A 17,878-nucleotide genomic window follows, 5' to 3' on the forward strand; every position below is an offset into this window, starting at 1 on the left:
AATACCTACTTGTTAGTTGAGGGGTTAGCCCTAGTGTCCTTGAGTGAAAGATCACAACAAAAGAGTTCTAACGAGAGAGGTTCAAGCTAGATGATTGATGGCGAAGAATAGAGTGATTCTCTATAAACCTATAGACATTCTTCGACTTTGGATTAGACTGTTCTACCTTCACCTAAAAAATGATTTTTTTTATCTACCTATGGCTGCAAATGTACAAAAGCTTTTTCCTTCACCTATTCACCTCAACAACCCAACCTTGGTTCTATATTAGTGTAGTGAGTGAGCAAAATTCCATTCGATTCGAAAAAATTAAAAAAAAATTTAAATTTCATATTAATGGAATCGAGTTATTCAAGTTTGAACTGAGTTTAATTTTATAATTTGAATAACTCAAATAATTCAAATGGTGTAAATACTTTTTAGGTCCCTATCAAGTTTGAACCGAGTTTAATTTTATAATTTGAATAACTCGAATAATTCAAATAGTGTAAATATCCTTTTAGGTTCCTACCAAGTTTAAAAATGAGCAAATTCATCTCCCTCAACAAAAATTACAAAATAACTTTTAAAATTCAAAATATTTATAAAATTTTCAAAATTTATATTTTTTAAAAAATTATAAAAATTTCAAAAAAATTCTAAAAAATATATAAAAAAGTTAAAAAATTTCTAGAATAATAATCTTGGAGACTTAAATAAGTTTTCATATATATAGTTTCAAATTTATGTACTCTAACATAAAACTAGTTATATTATAATAAGATTTTAATTTGATGTTTAATTTTTTAATTTAACTTAAACAATTTCACTCAATTCGATTTTAAAAAAAGAAAAACGAATTAGGATATAAAATAAGACTCATCAACTTGATTAATTCAAAATTATTTTATTCGATTCGATCGAACGCTTACCCATACCTATAGTAGGGGAGTCAAATTAAATTTTAATTGAAAACTCATTTTAATAAAATGAAATAAATGATCAAATTAGGTTACTAATTTCGATTGAAATATATCTTTTCTACAGCTCAGATCTACCTTAGATAATGGTATAATAATTTATTTAAAGAAATGTTCTCATGAATTGGTATAATAATTACAATTTGGTGGCGTTTATTAAAATATTATGACTATATATCTATTTTTTGGCAAATTCCCCAATTTTCTTTTTCTAATTTTATGGATCAAATTTTCGCATATTTGTTAATTCCCATATTGTTCATCCACTGATTAAATTAATTATAATATGGCAAGTAATGATGAGTAAAATCAAATGGTCCAAAATTGTACATGACCTAGAACTAGCACAGGCTCTTTCATTTTTTCCTTCCATCCAAATAATAATTTTTCTAATAAAGTAATTTATTGGGGATACATGGAAACCCATAGCCCCTCCAGTAAGGTAATAAAAAAACAACCTTTGTTCATCCTAGGCATACAAATACAGATACACAAAATATAGATAAAAATATTACAAAATCCCATGTATGAAACTATTCTATCAAAATATCATTAAAAAAAAAATCTTCTTTCCTTCCTAGATCTTAAAAGTATCAGTCTACATATATAATAATTGCCATTAAAATGCCCAAAGTTAGCAAAGCTTGGAAGTTCTCTTCCCTATGGTAAAAAGCTTTAGTTTCAGCTCAGGAAATGTTATCATGGTTTTTTGGTTTGAGAAAACGGTCACCAATTTTCTGAGGCAAAATTGAGTATCAAAAACTAGTTTTTTCCTAATCCAAAAGTTTCATAACTCTGCCTTTGATTCTAGATCGTCCGATGATTGGTCATTAGAGGAAGTCTCAGGTGATGATGATGATGGTGATGGTAGTGGATCAGGGTTTTCCAGTTCATCACCTAATATTTTGGCAGTGAATTTTCTAGCCTCAAAGTCAAGATCTGTCCACTCAGAAACTATTCTTCTAGCACCCTGAGCATTGACATATAATAACATATATAAAAGTGGTAAGAAGATAATAAGAATCACCAGCGTATATATATAGAAGAATATTCAATTACCTGAAGTTTTGGTTCTTTTGTCATTGGATTGTTGCAGAGATCAATGGTTTTAGCCCTGGATTTCGTGGCATTACCACACCATGATTCACACCATAGCCATTCTTGGGGTAATGAAAAGATTGGTACTGTGTGTTGAGCGTAGTTTGGAAGATCCTGAAATAGTAATGATGGTTATTTGAATATCGTATACTGGTTGATGTATATTAAGCCAAGATGGTCAGTGATGATGTAATGAATTTAACTTGCCTGATCCAGATTGGCTAGACTGTTTGGATCTTTGCTAAGACTTTCATAAAAGACTCTTAAATTATCCCCTGCTGCTGTCTCACGAAACTTCACCAAATCAACCACGTACAATGCACTGTAGAAGTACAAAACGTTAAAATCTATCTGCCTATGCCATCTTAAGGAGAGAAATTTACAGTTGTACAATTTTATAGTAATTGCAAACCTTATATGGTATGGTCTGCCCCGCAAATGCTCTCTCCAGAACCCCTGTACCAAAAGAGGAATAAGGAGAACATGATTAGACTAAACAGGTATATAACAGTTCTCGTTACCAGGTGATAAAAGAAATGAAACAGAACCAGGGAAAAAAAGTCAATTTTGCAGGTGGCAGCACATTACTTGTCTCCAAAACCGATAGCCATCCATGTCCTTATTGTTATCGCAAAAAGGAGTATATGCAAGAGGTCTTCCCTTTATATCCATGTCATAGAGATCTCCCATATCTGCCCTCACAACTTGATCAGCATCAACAAATATAACCTGCACGTGCATTTTCATCCAATAAATTGGCAACAAATGCAATAGAAGAGTACAGTTGTCTAACAAGAACTGAGGAAAACAAAAAGGATACAAAACCTTTTCCAATGAAATGGGAAATATAACATCGAGGAACAAAATCTTATATGCCCAGATAATTCTCTGCTTTTCTGTTTGCTTATGCAACCATGTAGGCCATTTGTAGGTAACTAGTTCATAATCAAAGCCATATTCCTGAGCCATATGCGGAATCACATCCTGCATAACCCGAAAGCATATGTGCATTAGACATGCTTTTTAAATCATTATGCACTAACAAGTGAAACAGAAGTGCTATACTAAGATGGAACGAATGCCAAAAAGATATATGCAACCTTGAACTGAGGAGACAAGTAGTTCTTTATAAACCAGAATTTCACTGGACGGTGGGTATTCTTTAGTACACTTAGAATCATAATTTTAAGGAAGCGTTCATATCTGCAAAAAGCAATCAAAGAAAAGTAAAAAATTATTGTGGATTAGTAATGTTAATATACCAAAAAATGTTGTCATCGCACAGGCAGATCATCAAACATGGGAATGTGTGAAAGAGCTTAGAAACTTCATAGATTACAGTATTTTAAATTCAGCAAGAGCAGAAGTCCTATTTTAATACAAACTGGTTTAAAAGTATATTATCTACCTTCCAGAGTCTGTTTCCCCGAAAAGAAAGTCTGGTTTCTTGTATCTTAGAGGAAAATGTAAAATGTACTTAAAACCAAGTTTCACATATTTCGGACAAAGTTGAACTTACCAAGGTAACAGTATGAATACAGAATCTACATCAGCAGTTTTATTACACCAAGGATGAAGGTTATCAAGGGCAAAAACCTACTTGAATGAGCAGCCGCACATGCTCACATCTATACATATAAACATGTAAATGCTGAAAACTCTACTAACCAAGAGCATGGACTTCAAAACTTACAAATGTCCTGAAGCAATTGAAAATATGTTAATCGTTTTTCCATGTCGACCGCCCTTCCCATGATCCTGTGGAAGGAAAACAAATCAATGATTCCACTACTTTTGAGGACAAAACTAGATACAAATATCACACAATAAAGCACAAGTAGATGTGCCCACAACTCATACCATAAGGAGAATGAAGGAGGAAAGGTCTTAGAAAATAAAACTAAAAGCCACTCATCTTTCAACTGTAATGGGGGTTCTGAATGGTGATGAAAACAAACACATTTACATGCTACTGCTATATTTACAATTTTGATCCACTCACCATATCATTAGACCTGAATCATAATAAAGTCTGTACTCCAGCTGCACCTAGAAACTAATATCAAAGGGAAAAGAAAAACTAAGCAGCTTATATGCTCCCTCTCACAAGGCTGTTGTAGACTTATTTTGACCTTGGTTCAGGGGCCAATCATTCTTTCCCCTTTCTTGTATCATCTTTCTTATTATTCCGATCTCTTCTCACAGGTTAATATTTATATCCATTTCATGCAACAACTAATCATAAATTACGGTTAAGTATAACAGCACAAATGAACACACACACACACACAGAGAGAGAGAGAGAGAGAGAGAGAGAGAGAGAGCTCACCACTGAACTATCAGAACTCTTTTTTGATTTCTCACTGCCACCAATAAAACCAGAAGCCCATTTGAGAAGGTTTGAATTCCAGCCATTATGACCCTGCCAGGCAGCATACATGCACAAAGATTCCTCAGTCATCCATGAGCACTAAAATGAAGATGGAAAATAACATTACGAACAAAAAAGCTAACCTTTTCTTTTGAATGCTTGTCATCATCAGATGAAATAAGCAATTTTTCTTGCTCTTTTCCCTTCTTCTTAACTACTTCAAGATGAACAACTTTGCCCCTTAAATCATTTATAGTGATTCGCTTTGACAAAGATTTCTCTTGATTTCCATAATCACCACCATCTCTAAAAAGATACAGCTCAGAACTTCTGCCTGGAGCAAGTTGCAGGTACCAAACTCCAGGAGACACTTTCATCTGCCAATAACCCAAGTTGGCCATCACAATAGTATCAACCAAATGAGGTGTGTTCTTTGTTCCAAGAATTAGTTGAAGACCTCTGGGAGGGTCACGATCCTTCTCAGCACAATGACCTAAATTACACACCCAAAAGTTGAAGTCTTAACAGAAAATGTACACAGTACTCATTCACTACTCCAGTTAGGCTCATAAATTTCACATTATTTCCAAACAAAAACAAACTCACCAGTCAGAACAAGAGCTTCAAGTTCAAAAACTGCCTGCAATGTCCTTATGTCACCGAGGTTCTCAAGCAAAATATTGTCCATGTCATGACTGATGTATTTATATATATGAAGAGAGAGATTAGTCAATGCAGTAAGGTACGTAATGTTGCAACTATTCAACATTGCATATGGAATAAGTAGGAAAGGTAATAGACAAAGGAAGAAAATAATGACAAAGAAGCATACACCGCAATAACAGGCTCAACAAGCCATGGCTCAGGTACATCCAGGTTCATGGTGAGCGTCTTGGACAATGGCATATTTGCAAAAAATGCTTTCGGACCATTTACCGTGTAATCAGTACTGCTAAAATCTTCCTGCAAGGTTCTAACACAGCTAAGACACCATTCTTGAGTGTTCAAATTTGAGTGGTTTCTAAAGAGAGATGCATACCATGGTTGGGATCACATATCTGTAGTAGTTCTTCAGAGGAAGATCAACCAGGGAACTCTGCCACAAAAGTAATTGCTTAACATTTTCCTATGAATTTTGCAATTAGAGGACTTCAAGCAAGGAGCAGAATGAAAGCAAAAATGATCATGCAGCATGCTTCAATTAAAAACTTGATAGAAGAATGCACACCCTTATTATAAAGACTGAAAATTTCAAGGTAAATAACCCCAAATTGTGTGACGTTTACTGATATTTTCACAATATTCTCATCATAATGAAATAGTCATATAGTCAGCCCTCTCTATAACAGCCACCCGCTATAACGGCATTTCGCTATAACAGCCAAGTTTCTAGAAGAACCAATTTTTTTATGTTTTATTTTAATCCTCTATAATAGCTTTTCACTAATAAGAGCAACATCCATAGTTATGAAGTACGTTCTTTATTAAATTAGTTCTCTATGGTCTAAATTTTTAAGTAAAATTATAGCTATTTCATATAAGTAAGCCTATTAATTATAATTTATTAAATGAAAATGATCTTAATTAAAATATTGTTTGAATAAAATGATTAAATTTCACATGAAGAAATCTAATAACCATATGAAATCTAATAATCATATTGAAGATAATCTTCAATGAGTGGAATTAAAGATATCAATTCAATATTCTACTATGAGTTTAGAACACCATAAACTTATAAATAGATTACTTGAATTTAGTAACTCATGATAAATTAATTAATTTAATTTGATAACTCACTCATTAATTGAACTTGTTAGATTTATAAACTTTATAATTAATCATGTGAAAGAATGTAACATAAAATATGCATAAAAGCAATAATTCATGAACCTGTTATATGTTTTTTTTTTTTTTTAATTTTGTTGATTTGATTTCCACTTTCTTTCTTTTTTGAATATAATTCTCACTATCTTTATTTGATGAAAATTCACGATATAAATTCTATGGTAAGCTTACAACGATTATCTCTCTATAACAACATGCTGTTATAGGTGTATAACAGCCACTTCTCTATAACAGGCAAAATCTGGGCAGACAAATAGGGCTGTTATAGAGAGGGTTGACTGTATTACATAATTTGCCTGTGCTACATGCAGTCAAAACTCTTTGCTTCTATTTTTATTATTCTTTTTAAAATTTATCTCATGGAATGACCTTTCCTCATCCTGTACAGGGACTGAGCCCAAGGTCCAATGCTATTTTGCCCTTGGCATGAGCATGTACCTTGCCCCATTCCCCGATTAGACTTTCTTTTCACAAGCACCACATTCTAGACAACCAATACCAAAAATATGGACTCACCAAGAGTGTTAGTACAATGTGATTAAATAACAATGCTTTTGTACGTTCTATTTCTAGAATAATCTCTCTATCCAGGAACACGGGATAACAACTACATCCAAGCTTATAAAATTAACTCACCATGGGATTTAGTACAATGCGCATGCTTGGATGAACATACTTAGCCAGAACACGAAGAAGTGACGATAGTTTCTGTCCTGATGGACTTAAAGGATCAACAACCGCATCAATATGAATACTGGAATTTTCATTGTTGAGAATAACAGCACTGGGGAACATTTCAAAAGGTAAAAGGGCATGAGTTAGACATTTGAGGATGACAAGTCAAAGAAGTGAGGACTAAAAACACAAAGAATCAAACATACAATATTAAATCAACAGCAAACATGGGTAATCAATAAATATGAAGTCTAATGGGATAGCTGTAATTTAAAAATATAACAATGAAACCAGTATGCACTAGCTTTAAGAACATAAGTTGAGGATTTCAGAAAGTAAGGAGGTTAAAAGTTAAATCTTATTATACTGTTACCTAAGAAAATTTTGTTTACAAGAACATAAATGTTACATTTTTTTTCATGTAGAAGCTCAAAAGGGCTCAAACTGGATTGGACTAAAGCAGTATGTAAAGATTTAAAAAAAGAAACTCATTGTTGAATGTTGACAGAGGATGAAATGAAAGGCAAGGAGGTAACGTAAGCTACATCGGCCACTTGCATGATAACTTTGGTCCTGACTCCTGATGTCTTTCCTCAAAATCAATTGGGATGATCACAAATCCATTCAGTTGACAAATGATAATTGATTAAGCATAGAAAAAGATGTCTGCTAAATTAGGAATATGGTGGACTAGAGAGGTTGTCAGGTTGGTAGGAAAAAGAGAAATAATCATGGAATCGAGTCTTGAACTATAGATGAAACTTTCGAAGAAATCTTATGGCCACCATGCTATTCTTCTGTAAATATCTCAGGAGTCATATATAGCACAGAAATATGGAGATTTATCAGAAGAAACTACATTATTAAATGATACATGAAGATATAAACTTTCAAAAAGAAAACCAGAAGACAAACTGTATCATGATTTAGAGAAAAAAAATTCTGCCAAGAATACAAGGAAAAGAAAGAACAGAACCTCATTGGCATCAAAATGCTTTAGAAGTACTTACCTATATTGTGCATTCAAAATCTCAAAGCGTGCACTTTCAGCACTTCGATCCCTCGTAGCCATTGAAGACGATATGAGCATAATAATATCACTAACATATTTACTGCAAGCATGAATAAAATCAGTACAACTCCGTATGTCTAGCCCAAAAACAAAATGTTGAAAAGTACAGCATTATATCTGCCATAAAAGCAAAAGTTAGGTCCCCAATCAAACTTAAAAAGGCAATCGCCAATCAGGAAGAAGTATCAAAATCAGCACAATCAGTACCTTGTGCAAGTTATTGGGCCAAGAGAACCACATGCAAAGGGATAAGTACATAGTAATCTTAATAAAATTATTCCCCAAATACCTATGTGGGCATACACAGTATATGCTGGCTTGAGCATGTAGATCACGAAAAAGATGACTAGCAAGAAAGAGCAGAAAACAAACCAACCTTGTTAGCATGTCAGGGTCAATGCCATGCCAGCTAACTTCCTCAACAATCTCTACAATGTGTTTTATTCTATGATTAAACTCAACAGACTCCAGAAGATGCAGATCATCACCCAGAAATACACCAGCATCAAGAGAAGTAATCTGCCACATAGAACAATAAGAATGATATTTAGCATAACTAAATCAGTATCATAACCAGCTAGAACACCTGGATTGTCAGTGGGAACAGAAAACAATGAATCAGTCCAACAATAATCCTAAAAATTTATGACAGGAGAAATGAGACAAACCCTTCCATTGGTAATGACTGCATTAACACCAGATGCTATACCAAACTGTCTATATAAATATTGTGCCACCTGGATAAAATTGCAATTTAACATATTAATATCTATATGAGAATTAGAAACAGAAATGAACATTGATCCAGAGACTAAATCACTAACAACCCCCTTATAGGAGAAACTCAGATTGGAACAGGATTAAAATATGTCAAATCAGAAAAATAAAAGCATCCAGTTAGAGCTTGAACATCCTATAAAGCAAAAAATCAACTAATATTACCTTATTCAAATGTTCGATCAACTTCAGATTGTAAGCTTCAGATAGAGAGGATTTATAAGTCTTAGATGGCAGTTCATTTGCCTCAGCAAGTTCATAGACCTTATTAATAAATGCTTGAGTGCTTTCAGCTGCTGCAGGAGATCTAAGAATGTACTTATGCTCATAAAATGAGCATACTTGATCTAAAAACTCCAATACTTTCTTCTTATGACTGCAAAAGCATCAATAATGCAAGTAATATCAGATCAGAGTTAATAGTGTAAAGCATATTTACAAGATTCAATTTCATGAAATAAAAGCATATAAAAACACTAAGACTTATGAGACCTATATGAAGCCGCAGTAATCTCAAAGGTCTTCACAAGTAGAATATTGGACAAATTAGCATCCTGACCAGCAGTAAATAGCACACCGACACGAGCATTTTTGGACCCTTGAATCTGGTAATAGTACAAGGATTGCTAGACCATTAATAATGATAGTGATGACAAGAATAATACCATGAGAAGTTAACAATCAAACAAGAACGAAAGCAAAAGTCATGGCATAATGAATACCAGATAGCGAATTGCTTCACGAAGTAACTTTATTCCTTTTCTAGATGTGACATCAACAGCAAGAAGATGAGTTACAGGCTTCACATCATCTACAGCTGGAGTTGATCAAGTCATTAAACATCTTAGAATTCAAATAACTTGAGGAAACAATAAAATGAAATTAATAACTAACATAACGTCTGCTTACTTCCTGGAGAATGTAAGTAATTAATTTCATTCAGTACAGATTCCCCTCCAAGGACTGGTGAAGCTAGAGATACAAACCTTGGCTTGACTTTGCCACCAGCAATAATCTACATCCAAGCAATATCATATTAGTACAAACATATCATAGTAACAATATCTAAATTTAGATGGCATTGTTACATAAAACCTAAATGACACTTTACCTGGGGGTTATAGCGACTGACACCATTTTCAGATAGGAATTTGTCCAGTACATTAGTGTGAGAATTTATTTTCCCATAGTAAACTTGTTCTTGTATCCTGGGAAGCTCATCATTCATGGCATTTATAAGAGCATCCTGCCAAAATAAACACAAAAAGGCTATTTATTTGAACTGAAATTTTAAAAAACTTTATGATGAATGGCTATAAAATCATCATGATAGAAGTCAATAATAGAAAAAAAAAAGGAAGAAGAAAGATACATATAAATAATTAAGTACTAGATATGGTAAATCATCAAAGGAACTAAGACATAGAAGTAATCTGCAAAATCTAAACGTAAAAGAAACTAGCATACCATTATAATTTTCTATAAGGGAAACCACATTTAAAAGAAATAAAATACAGGCTGGTAAAACGGACTCATCAAATATAGGTGCCAATTAAGAACTTTCCCAAAAAGTTAATAAGCCCAAACACATAAAGGGACACCAAATAATAAAAAAGCTACAAGTTAGGAAAGTATGGCACAATTGGATATATGAGTGTTATAGGTACCTCACTAGAATCAAAGACAAGACCATTCATCAAGAGGCAACACTGCAACTTGCTGACACCCAGCTTAAAAACAAACAATGAGCTCTCTTGAGACAATTCCTTAAAACTCTGTTCCTTTTCCAGCTTTAACAGTATTTCTTGTGGTGGAGATTTAGCTTTCGGTCTACAGAAACAACACATATTGATTAACCAAGCAAATATAAATCTCCCAAAATTAGAGGAGCATCAAAGGACAAAATATGACCAGCATGTATAAGCAGTATAAGTCAACAAATATTTTCAAAACTTACAATAATGTTTCCACAAATGCCCCTTCAATATGGTGCATTTCAAGAGCCTCATCTGTAGAGTCAGCAGATTCTGTTCGTAATCGATTTATCTATCACAAAGTACGTCAAAGTTTTAGTTAACACTGTCAAATGCATCATGTTAGTAAATTGTGATACAGCAGATTCAGCCAAGGGAATAAAGGAATCATGCAAGGTGTGTCATACATCCATTATAGTTCTTAAAATCATCCATAGTTTTGCAATCCTCCTTCCTAGTAGAAAAGATAGTAATCTCAGCCTAATATAGAGAAGGTTTCAGATTTCCCCTCACTCTCCCTCCCCCACTTAAAGGATCCATTTATGCCTACAAAGTATAGAAACAAGTTATTTCCTATTCTAGGGCATAACATGGCATTTTTAGAGATAATAAAAATAACAATAAGAGCAGCAGCAGCAGGAACAAAAAACAAAAAAGTATTATGTTGAGTACATGTCATTAGCAAAATAAATAAATAAACAAAAATTTGTGGATAGACTCGTCACATTAAAATTTCAAGTACAAAGTCTACTTGTTTAAATCCTATTATGATTTGCAAAATACATGCCAAAAGCTTATACATGCGATGGGTATATCAATAGCTGAAAGAGAAAGATGATTTTGTAGGATGAAAATAAGTACCATAACAAGTTTTAAGTTAGTCAAGGCTAACCTCAAACATCTTTTTCTCCCAAGCATATAAATTTCAGAAAGTATTGCAGATAAACAACACAGAAACACTGGAATACAATATAGCAAAAACTAAAGAGAAATAAAATTTACATCCAATCAACAATAGAAGCTACAAGCATAAAAAGTGGCTAATCAAACCCATACATTGCTCAAAAATTGGAAAGCTGATTGAATCCCGTGGTTTTCCTTAATATAGATGAAAAGTCGTATAATCTGCAAAGAAATTGCAATAAACAATGTGCATAAGCACCATAAGTTGCAAACCAGAAACCTCAATGATACTTGACAGCAGAATGAAGTATTGAAATAACTAAGGAGAAACCATGGTTCAGCATAACAATATCAAATTGCACAGAAGTTAAAACAGAGAACATTAGACTAAGTTAAGCAACTACCAAACTGGATTTATCATCCTCAAGTTCACCATCATGCTCAGATGAATGAAGTTCGCCACCACTCTGTTCAATCTTTTTGATGAATTGTGTAGAATACAGTATCACCCCAAATCTCATTGGGAAACTATTCTCATAGAAAGATGTAATCATATCGATAGACTGCAAGGTTCCAGTTGGAAATTATGATAAGAAAACTTATCTGAGAAAGAGAATGAAATGAGAGAGGGAGGGAGGGAGATGGAATCATCCAGAAGATGGAAGAAAACATGCCTGAAGACCAGAAACTGTTGATGGATCAAGAACATAAACTGCATGGAACAGATTCTTACGAATATAACGTAGCTGGCCGGGAAAGACTGGCATTAAGATCTGCACAAAATGTTATCAGAAGACATGCTTTCCAGCAACCATTAACAGAAGCTCAAACAAGCAGAACCTTCATATTCTTTAGAGAGATTCTAGGATAAGTTAACATACATCATTTATATTACTCCTCCAACGCCTATACATAGCATCCTCCTCCAAGTTATTGAGATAATGAACATGGTCAGAACGAAAATCAACTCGGAATGCATCAGACTCAGGAGGAGTCATAGTTGATAGAAGTTTCCTTATAGTGCTACGGGGGAGCTGAAAATAATAGAATCAACAGGTTAATATAGAGGATGATGCGTGAGATATATCCCAAAATTACCCAATAAGAAGCTCATGTATAATAGAAGGTCTTCTAAAAACTAGAAAGAAAGAGATTCATCAAATACATATGATCATTAAGCATGTTAATTGGTCAGAAATAGCAGAACAGGGTAAGCAATAGCAGAATCAATTTGATTTTAACTGTTAACAATAAATTAAACACGCAACGTAGAACAGATTCATAATAGGTTAATTACCACAACAAATGGCTCTTATATATTACATTCTTGCATTCTTCACATGAAATTAATTATCCAAATCCTGATTGAAAGAAACATTAGATATATTTTCCAGGGAGCTATAAAACAAACATCTAGGCATTCTGCTTCAATATTTACACTACTATCCCCTGTTCTCAAATACTGCATTTTCAAACTTATTTGAACAAGTTACGAAACGTGTATCTTTGTTCAACTAAAGGCAGAAGGGGAATGAAAGGAAAAAAAAGTTACTAATTTAGATATTTCATTAATAAAGTCATATATTTCGAGTAAAGTGGATATGATATAAAGGAACACTTTTTAGCAGCTTTAACTAATCAATCAAACAAAATGAAACTTAGAATTACTAACCTTCAACTTTGAAAACTGATCAGCCAAGGATAGCTCCTGATGGACCAGGTCAATCAATCTAAGAAAAAATTGATTGCAAGAAATATAATATCAGAGATTCAGAAGTAATACTATATCGATCAAGTTGCATAAAGGAATTCAAGTAAAGCATATAAACCCTTGAAAGGGTGAAAAGCATTAATATAGAAATAAGAAATTCCACAGTGATAATATCCCTTGATTACATTAAAAAATTCAACAGTATAATGCTTGCAAAGAATACATCACAATATCAAACATCAGGTTTTAATCAGGAAAATCCTAATGCAGCTGCATAAATTGTTTTTACTTCTAAGAAAGTCTTCTTTAAATTAATTCCAAATTTCATGATAGGGTTTGTGATAGAATTCAAAATTTAAGGACTGAAAATCACAGCAGATGATAATTGACTTTAATCCAGAAAGTACTAAATTTACATGATAAAAGCTATTCTGTTTTATTTTAAATTTTAACAAATAAATTTGGTTAAAAGTTTTTTGGCAACAATTGCCAAAATCTTCAGGTATAGAGGGGCCAAAGATAAATATTTAAAAATGTCATGAATTCTAAACAGAAAATCTTCAGTGAGAAGCAAAAGAAAGAAGGGAGAAAAAGCATTACAGATAAAGGTCAATATCTTCGATATTGATTAAAGCACCATTCAGAGCCATTAAGGACTTGCCAGGAGGGATCATTCTCTGGTTTGCAATTATCTCATCTTTAACTGAACCATTGAGCTGAAAAATGCATAAATTTGTATAAATTGATTAGAAAAACAAATTTGGGCACTTTATTGTTGGAGTCTATATTAAAAAACATTACAGCTGCTAAAACATTGAGAGAGTCACCAAGAAGTTACCTTCATCCGAGATAAGGAAGACACTACACTAGGAAAATTTTGGTTGATTTCTTGCATTGACTGCAAAGGATCAGAGGCTTGTACTATTCTCTGTGCAGTTTGATGTCCTAAATCTGTTTTAAGGGAAATTTTGCATTTTCAAGATTAGACATGCATAACTAGAAAGAAAAAGAAAACCTTAAGTAAAAAGTACCTTTCAGCTCCCAAACATCAAGTGTGTCCGATATTGTTGATGACAATAGATAATCCCTGAATGCCATTATCTCTGAGGTAAGGTCAGGTTTGCGCTCCTGCAAAAGGAAATAGAAGAAAATGTTAACTTCAGGACAACATAGGTGCAAGTTTTATGTTAGAAATCATTATGACCAGAGTTGACTCCTATCCAAGGAGAAAGGTCCACTCCTTTAAGTTAATATTTGAGAAACTAATGTTCCCTGAAACAGTTGCAACTTGTATTGGAAAAAAATAAGAGGAAAAAAAGAGGGAAGGTTGATTATGGCCAACCAGAATTTTTGAAAATATAAACCCTCTGACTTCTTGACTAAGATCTTCAGTCCGAGGATCTTCTAGTGTTACACCTGCAATTCAAACCTCAAGTCCTTAGATACCTCAATCAACGCAATAAAGCAAGCAATTATGAAGCATGCAAGCTAACCAAAAAAAAAATCCATGAACGTAGAGCATCTATTTGAGATACTCACATTTATGATAAAACACCAATAGGCATTCCCAACAAGTTATTGTATTACAATTGAGAACCATAAAGAAGATAAGGTGTATTCATATAGAACAAATCCTTTAAAAGAAAGGACTAATCAAGGTTGAAAGTTTCTGAAAGCCATAGAGCAAACAACTTAGAACAGTTCCAAGACAGGAGTGTTTGTATTAGAGAGCACAATAGAAGCAAAGAAGAGCTATAAATAAACCAAAACATCAACCACAAAAATCCTGCTACATCTGCCGAGGGAATATCACAGTAGAATCCAAGTGCAAAGATCAATAGTGGCAATTGACAAAAGGAAATATACAATAACCACGTACTACATAGAAGCACTGGAAAAATAATAATACGTGGAAAAAAAACCTATTGACTAAATTAATAATACAGAGGTCATGCAGAAGTGCTGGCTTTTAAATTTGCAATTGCTCCACCAAGAGTGCTAACCTTTCTTTACGGTGCTGTCATCCATGGCCTTATACTCCATATTCTTCAATGCAAGCTCTACACCATAGCCACCCAAGTTTAAGGAATCTCTTGCACCAACAGCCCCACATTGGCCAACTTCTCCTTCACAACCAGAAGGTAATACTGGTCTGACAACATACTTAACTTTTCCCTGGACATAAAATGAGGTAAATCAGAGAATTTATAACAGCCATTGCACCAAAAAGTGTGATATCATAATCCTTATAAAAGAGATGAAGGGAAGCCTAGTAAGGGGAAAAAACTGTATGCAAATAGTATTCTGTCAGATCAGTAGCATGCAGTAATTCAAACAAAGCATATAAATGAATCAATTAGATCACGCTGAGTCAGCTTAAAACAAATGATGAAGGTTGCCACTAAGCACCAGATGAATCTCAAATAAGTTATTAATTCAAACAACAGGTCTAGAATATTTTGATTGCAATAGGTAGTTTTATTTCAGATTATGCTTATCAGTTAATATGTGAATAAATATTGTTCATAAAACAATAAAACTAACAGGAACTATCAATATAGCAAAAATCAAATGTGTCATCTGGCTTATGAGTAAAAGAAAATCTAAATCAAAGAATGAGAAGGCAACCTCTTTGGCAGCTTGAACTAGGGTAACATGGAACTCCCTAAAACATTCTGTTCCAAGAGCACCATACAGAATAGCAACAGGGCTCGCAATATTCGAATCAAAATGAATGTGATCAAATTCATATAATTCAGGCTGCTGAAAGGAGTCTCCATTGCTGGAAACCAACAAATGAAAGTAACAACTAATCAAATTATAAGTAACTTTTAGGCGTTCCAAACTGAAAAAGATAGTTTTGGGAAATAAAACATATATACACAAACAGCAACATTACACTTCATTAGGTCCCAGAAGCCACGACTGAAGTTCTGCAACCTCAAAGAACAACTCCTCACCAACGTCCACCCAACAACATTTCCCACGAGGGCTTTTCGGGTTTACACCGACAAGCAAGGGATCCAATTTTTTAGTTACCACAGCTTCACTATCATCAACCCCACTCGCATTGTGCGAATAACTATCATCAGACAACGGAAAAGAAGAAAGAGACTCCTCGGCTAACTGACGGTAAAGCACCAATCTAGGAGATGCTGATCTCAAAGTCAAGGAAAATTCAAATAACGATGCCAATTGTTCACTCAAAAGAGAGCTGCCATGTTTCAAAATTTTCACAAGGCAATCTTTAGCTGAATGAGAATCATCATCAGTTTTTCCAACAAGTAGCCAATCATCAATGAACTCCCAAAACAGATTCTTCGACTCTTTTGAAAGTAATTCGCTGTAACAATTAGGGAAAAAAAGACAAATAAATAATCCATTCCCAAAATTACGCTACGAGAATAACATCTAACATAAACAAATAATCAAATACCAACAGATACGAATTCCACAACAAGGGAATCATAAACCAAGTAAGGACAATAAGAAGAAAAGGGAACAGACCCGGCTTCCAAAAGCAGTGGAGTACCGGACCATTTAGCGCGAATCGCAACTTGAACGTTCTTTGGTCTGCGATTTTGAGCTCCAACAAAAGTGAAACCAGAAATTAACAAGCAAGTGAGGAGGATCAAAATGCAAAACCGAGATCTGAAACAGGTATCCATTGGGGTAAAATCAAAGGAGATTTTCCTATTGGATTCTATATGGTTTCATATAGAAAATGGATCCAACATTTATGGTGAGCAATTAGAGATCGAGACTTCGACGAGTAGTAAGTGACAGAGGGACGACTATCTGAGAAGACTTCGAAGAAAAAAAGCAAAGGCAGGGCGTTTATTGGCGGCTTTATCGTCTTTGTATAGAAAAATGAAGGGCATTTTCGGAAATCTAGAACTTTGAAATGAAGTATTTTATTTGGGTTAATTGTATCAAATTAGTCCCTCTATTATTAAATAAATAAATTTAGTTCATATACTATTAAAAATAATCAAATTAAGTCCAAACGGTATGAGACTTAACGTTGTCTATGTAAAAAATATCTTAAAATTTAATTATTTTAATTCCAAACAAAATATTCTATTTATAAAATCATAAAAACATTAAATTATTAACTCTATTAAATAGTAAATAATATTTTTTAAAACAATAAATGTTAAGTCTATTCTAATTTGACATTATTTTATTTTCTCTAATAATATAAAAACTAAATTGATCCATTTAATAATAAAGAGATTAATTAGATACAATCTCTATAATATAGGGATCTCCCAATTACTTTTACCATTTTATTAGTTAGAATCACATCATTTTACATTAAATTTAAAGCATGTAATTTGTGATGGAAGATTGTTAATAAGTGGATTTTCTCTTAGATATTTTCATGAATCAGGTTATCTATTAATGATGGAAGGCTCACTCGAAATATTAGGCCTAAAAAATGAACTTAGACAAAAAAAATTAAACTCATTTAAAATATGAGTCGGACTCGGGCTTGAACATTTAAGGCCTGAGCTTAGCCTAACCCAATCCTTTTTATATTTATAATACTTTATAATTTATAATACATTAAAAAATAAATCTATATTAAATATATAATACTCTTTTAATGTAAACATTAAAATAATGTTAAGATGACTATATAAAAAATTAATAAATAAAAAATAAAAAATATTAAAATAATATAATATAAATATTTTTAAAAATAAA

The 17,878-nt window shown here is 33.1% G+C and overlaps 1 protein-coding gene and 1 long non-coding RNA gene across 2 annotated transcripts; one reads left to right on the forward strand and one right to left on the reverse strand.

Moving 5' to 3' along the window:
• The first annotated feature begins 1,032 nt into the window (after positions 1-1,032).
• On the forward strand, positions 1,033-1,738 carry LOC121215978 (uncharacterized). Its single transcript, XR_005911945.1, has 2 exons — positions 1,033-1,671; positions 1,702-1,738. It is a non-coding gene; the product is annotated as an uncharacterized lncRNA (long non-coding RNA).
• LOC107942784 (UDP-glucose:glycoprotein glucosyltransferase) lies at positions 1,524-17,011 on the reverse strand. The gene is made up of 37 exons (XM_016876503.2): positions 16,676-17,011; positions 16,068-16,511; positions 15,797-15,950; positions 15,172-15,343; positions 14,511-14,584; positions 14,200-14,296; positions 14,007-14,119; positions 13,769-13,884; positions 13,130-13,187; positions 12,339-12,491; positions 12,132-12,230; positions 11,862-12,020; positions 11,611-11,679; positions 10,758-10,846; positions 10,468-10,630; positions 9,912-10,046; positions 9,710-9,815; positions 9,523-9,617; positions 9,293-9,405; positions 8,966-9,176; positions 8,692-8,760; positions 8,400-8,542; positions 7,962-8,063; positions 6,913-7,060; positions 5,468-5,524; positions 5,261-5,391; positions 5,035-5,123; positions 4,572-4,921; positions 4,387-4,479; positions 3,751-3,815; positions 3,158-3,260; positions 2,883-3,041; positions 2,646-2,786; positions 2,470-2,513; positions 2,265-2,379; positions 2,019-2,171; positions 1,524-1,929 (listed from the first exon to the last, which is right to left on the reverse strand). The coding sequence occupies exons 1-37, from the start codon at positions 16,834-16,836 to the stop codon at positions 1,747-1,749; spliced, it is 4,926 nt and encodes a 1,641-aa protein (XP_016731992.1). The 5' UTR covers positions 16,837-17,011; the 3' UTR covers positions 1,524-1,746.
• Positions 17,012-17,878: the final 867 nt, after the last annotated feature.

The sequence above is a fragment of the Gossypium hirsutum genome, chromosome D04, assembly GCF_007990345.1.
Source record: "Gossypium hirsutum isolate 1008001.06 chromosome D04, Gossypium_hirsutum_v2.1, whole genome shotgun sequence".
NCBI classification, from domain to species: Eukaryota; Viridiplantae; Streptophyta; class Magnoliopsida; order Malvales; family Malvaceae; genus Gossypium; species Gossypium hirsutum.